General features: G+C 39.0%; 1 protein-coding gene across 1 annotated transcript in view; it reads left to right on the top strand.

The window, feature by feature from the left end:
- Positions 1-5,000, top strand: part of nbeaa (neurobeachin a) — a gene marked incomplete at its 5' end in the record, with an annotated part of 215,820 nt that overhangs the window by 200,986 nt on the left and 9,834 nt on the right. The window contains 2 exons of the mRNA XM_064971081.1: positions 18-185; positions 4,281-4,370. Of these exons, the coding sequence (XP_064827153.1) occupies positions 18-185; positions 4,281-4,370 (258 nt within the window). The remainder of the gene's footprint in view (positions 1-17; positions 186-4,280; positions 4,371-5,000) is intronic.

The following is a 5,000-nucleotide window of genomic DNA, read 5'->3' as shown; positions in this document are numbered from 1 at the left end:
TCCCTCTCTCTGTCTAGGCGTTGGAGAGTGAGTTTGTGTCGTGCCAGCTGCACCAGTGGATAGATCTGATATTTGGTTATAAGCAGCGAGGGCCCGAGGCTGTACGAGCTCTCAATGTCTTCCATTTCCTGTCCTACGAGGGCTCCGTCACTTTGGATACCATCGCCGACCCCGCACAGCGGGAGGTAGGTCACCTGGCTGTCGCCATGACGACACAACAACCGTCAGATGACAGGGAGTGACGGCACAACGTCACTATGTTACAACGTGTTGGTAATAAACACTTTAGAGAATCCTTAGTTGCTATGCAGGCAGAACTTTAGAGAATCCTTAGTTGCTATGCAGGCAGGCCTTTAGAGAATCCTTAGTTGCTATGCAGGCAGGCCTTTAGAGAATCCTTAGTTGCTATGCAGGCAGGACTCTAGAGAATCCTTAGTTGCTATGCAGGCAGGACTTTAGAGAATCCTTAGTTGCTATGCAGGCAGGCCTTTAGAGAATCCTTAGTTGCTATGCAGGCAGGACTCTAGAGAATCCTTAGTTGCAATGCAGGCAGGACTTTAGAGAATCCTTAGTTGCTATGCAGGCAGGCCTTTAGAGAATCCTTAGTTGCTATGCAGGCAGGACTCTAGAGAATCCTTAGTTGCTATGCAGGCAGGACTCTAGAGAATCCTTAGTTGCTATGCAGGCAGGACTCTAGAGAATCCTTAGTTGCTATGCAGGCAGGACTTTAGAGAATCCTTAGTTGCTATGCAGGCAGGACTTTAGAGAATCCTTAGTTGCTACGCAGGCAGGACTCTAGAGAATCCTTAGTTGCTATGCAGGCAGGACTCTAGAGAATCCTTAGTTGCTACGCAGGCAGGCCTTTAGAGAATCCTTAGTTGCTACGCAGGCAGGACTCTAGAGAATCCTTAGTTGCTATGCAGGCAGGACTCTAGAGAATCCTTAGTTGCTACGCAGGCAGGACTTTAGAGAATCCTTAGTTGCTACGCAGGCAGGACTCTAGAGAATCCTTAGTTGCTATGCAGGCAGGACTCTAGAGAATCCTTAGTTGCTACGCAGGCAGGCCTTTAGAGAATCCTTAGTTGCTATGCAGGCAGGACTCTAGAGAATCCTTAGTTGCTATGCAGGCAGGCCTTTAGAGAATCCTTAGTTGCTATGCAGGCAGGCCTTTAGAGAATCCTTAGTTGCTATGCAGGCAGGACTTTAGAGAATCCTTAGTTGCTACATCCATATTTAGACTTGAATGATGTATGGTGCATTCAGAAAGTCGTCAGACCCCCTGGACTTTTTTCCACGTTTTGTTACGTTACAGCCTTATTCTAAAACGTATTAAATAAAAACATTTCCCCATCAATCTACACACAGTACCTCATAATGACAAAGTGAAAATAGGTTTTTAGACATTTTTGCAAATGTGTTAAATATTTAAAAAACAGAAGTACCTTATTTACATAATTACTAGTTACTCTTAATAGTCTTTCGTACAGATACCTTATTTACATAAGTAATACTTACTCTTAAAAGTATTTCGTACAGATACCTTATTTACATAATTAATAGTTACTCTTAATAGTCTTTCGTACAGATACCTTATTTACATAAGTAATACTTACTCTTAATAGTCTTTCGTACAGATACCTTATTTACATAATTAATAGTTACTCTTAATAGTCTTTCGTACAGATACCTTATTTACATAAGTAATACTTACTCTTAAAAGTATTTCGTACAGATACCTTATTTACATAAGTAATACTTACTCTTAATAGTCTTTCGTACAGATACCTTATTTACATAATTAATAGTTACTCTTAATAGTCTTTCGTACAGATACCTTATTTACATAAGTAATACTTACTCTTAAAAGTATTTCGTACAGATACCTTATTTACATAATTAATAGTTACTCTTAATAGTCTTTCGTACAGATACCTTATTTACATAATTACTAGTTACTCTTAATAGTCTTTCGTACAGATACCTTATTTACATAAGTAATACTTACTCTTAATAGTCTTTCGTACAGATACCTTATTTACATAATTAATAGTTACTCTTAATAGTCTTTCGTACAGATACCTTATTTACATAAGTAATAGTTACTCTTAATAGTCTTTAATAGTCTTTCGTACAGATACCTTATTTACATAATTAATAGTTACTCTTAATAGTCTTTCGTACAGATACCTTATTTACATAATTAATAGTTACTCTTAATAGTCTTTCGTACAGATACCTTATTTACATAATTAATAGTTACTCTTAATAGTCTTTCGTACAGATACCTTATTTACATAATTACTAGTTACTCTTAATAGTCTTTCGTACAGATACCTTATTTACATAATTAATAGTTACTCTTAATAGTCTTTCGTACAGATACCTTATTTACATAATTACTAGTTACTCTTAATAGTCTTTCGTACAGATACCTTATTTACATAATTACTAGTTACTCTTAATAGTCTTTCGTACAGATACCTTATTTACATAATTACTAGTTACTCTTAATAGTCTTTCGTACAGATACCTTATTTACATAATTACTAGTTACTCTTAATAGTCTTTCGTACAGATACCTTATTTACATAATTAATAGTTACTCTTAATAGTCTTTCGTACAGATGCCTTATTTACATAATTAATAGTTACTCTTAATAGTCTTTCGTACAGATACCTTATTTACATAATTAATAGTTACTCTTAATAGTCTTTCGTACAGATACCTTATTTACATAATTAATAGTTACTCTTAATAGTCTTTCGTACAGATGCCTTATTTACATAATTAATAGTTACTCTTAATAGTCTTTCGTACAGATACCTTATTTACATAAGTAATACTTACTCTTAATAGTCTTTCGTACAGATACCTTATTTACATAAGTATTTAGACTCTTTGCTATGAGACTTGAAATGGAGCTGAGGTGCATCCTGTTTCCATTGATCCTCCTTGAGATGTTTCTACAACTTGATTGGAGTCCTCCTGTGGTAAATTCAATTGATGTGACATGATTTGGAAAGGCACACACCTGTCTATATAAGGTCCCACAGTTGACAGTACACGTCAGAGCAAAAACAAAGCCAAGAGGTCAAAGGAATTGTCAGTAGAGCTCTGAGACAGGATTGTGTCTGCAGCATTGCACATCCCCAAGAACACAGTGGCCTCCATCATTCTTAAATAGAAGAAGTTTATAATCAACAAGACTCTTCCTAGAGCTGACTGCTCGGCAAAACTGAGCTAAGGGCCTTGGTCAGGGAGGTGACCAAGAACCCGATGGTCACTTTGACAGAGAAATTCCCCAAATACAGGTGTGCCAAGCTGTAGAGTCAAACCCAAGAAGACTCGAGGTTGTAATTGCTGCCAAATGCGCTTCAACAAAGTACTGAGTAAAGGGTCTGAATACTTATGTAAATGTCATATTTCAGTTTTTTATTTGTAATAAATTTGCAAGAATTTATAAAAACCAATTTTTCCTTTGTCATTATGTGGTATTGTGATGTCATGATGGGGTATTGTGATGTCATGGTGGGTTATTGTGATGTCATGATGGGTTATTGTGATGTCATGATGGGGTATTGTGATGTCATGATGGGGTTTTGTAACAAAACGTGGGAAAAGTCAAGGGGTCTGAATACTTTCCGAATGCCCTGTATGTCCATTGGTTCTTATGGAATATAAATTATAATCATGAGCTTAGTACAAATGTCGTACCCCATCAGAACCCAAAATGTAAACTTGTTTTACTCCAATGTTTGTAAAGTAAATGTAAACAAACAACATATAGTCTCAAAGCATGGTTAAAACTATAATGTTGATGTCATCAACTCTTTGCATCCAGCTCTGTCTATGAATCTGGTTCCATTTTCCCAGCCCTTTTTTAGCGAAATGGGGGGCGAGAAAAACGCTTTGTTATTGTTTCAATCAAGGATTCTAGATTTAATTTTATTTTGTAATATTACAGCCATAGAATCGCATTCTAGTTATGTCATTACAGCGATTTTGTTCTCCCTCTATCTCTCTGTCTCTCTCTGTCTCTCTCTCTGTCTCTCTGTCTCTCTCTCTCTCTCTCTCTCTCTCTCTCTCTCTTTCTCTCTCTATCTATCCCTCTTTCTCTCTCTCTCTCTCTCCCTCTCTCTCTCTCTCTCTCTCTCTCTATCTATCCCTCTTTCTCTGTCTGTCTCTCTCCCTCTTTCTCTCTTCTCTTTCCCTCACTCGCTAACCCTCTCTTTCTCTCTACCTCTCTATCTCTCTCTCTCTCTCTCTCTTCCCCCCCTAGTTGATGGAGACCCAGATCCAGACATGTGGTCAGACTCCATCCCAGCTGCTGATCGAGCCACACCCCCCTCGCTCCTCTGCCATGCACCTGGTGAGACAACACACACATTAGTACAATGTCAGCAGGGCATTGTTCATTAGGAACCAAATGGAAGAAAACACACCGAAACAGGACCACCTGGACTTGTCCAGTAGAACCGCTTGTTTTAAAATTCCATTGAAGAACGTTTTAAAAACATTTTGCTATGGTGTGCCCTAATGAATACAATCCAGGTTACAGGTGAGTGGTTCGGTTGTCTTTGAATGTCTCCACCCTCTACTCTGAGGCAGAGAGAGAGACTCAACTCCAACCCTGCTCCTTTAATTCTGTTGCAAAATTCTGCAGAATGTTCCTAAATTTCACCGTTTTTCAGAAATCCCGTTTGGAATATTCCTGCAATTTTGCAACCCTACCAACCCTCCTTACCTCTGGGTCTGAAACCACCCTCAGTTCCTCCGTGTGTGATCCTGCTTCTACCCCGTTCCCCCTTACTAATAGACCTCTCTCCTTCCCTCTCTCTCTCCATCCCTGTCTCCTCACCTCTCTCCCATCCCTCTCTCCTTCCCTCTCTCCTTCCCTCTCTCCCATCCCTCTCTCCTTCCCTCTTCCTTGCTCGTTCCATCCCTCTCTCCTTCCCTCTCTCCCTTCTCTCTCCTTCCCTCTTTCCCTTCTCTCTCCTTC

Source organism: Oncorhynchus masou, chromosome 8 (genome assembly GCF_036934945.1).
Source record: "Oncorhynchus masou masou isolate Uvic2021 chromosome 8, UVic_Omas_1.1, whole genome shotgun sequence".
Taxonomy (NCBI): Eukaryota; Metazoa; Chordata; class Actinopteri; order Salmoniformes; family Salmonidae; genus Oncorhynchus; species Oncorhynchus masou.
The sequence above is the reverse complement of the archived record's forward strand: the minus strand, read 5'-3'. Positions and strand labels throughout refer to the sequence as shown.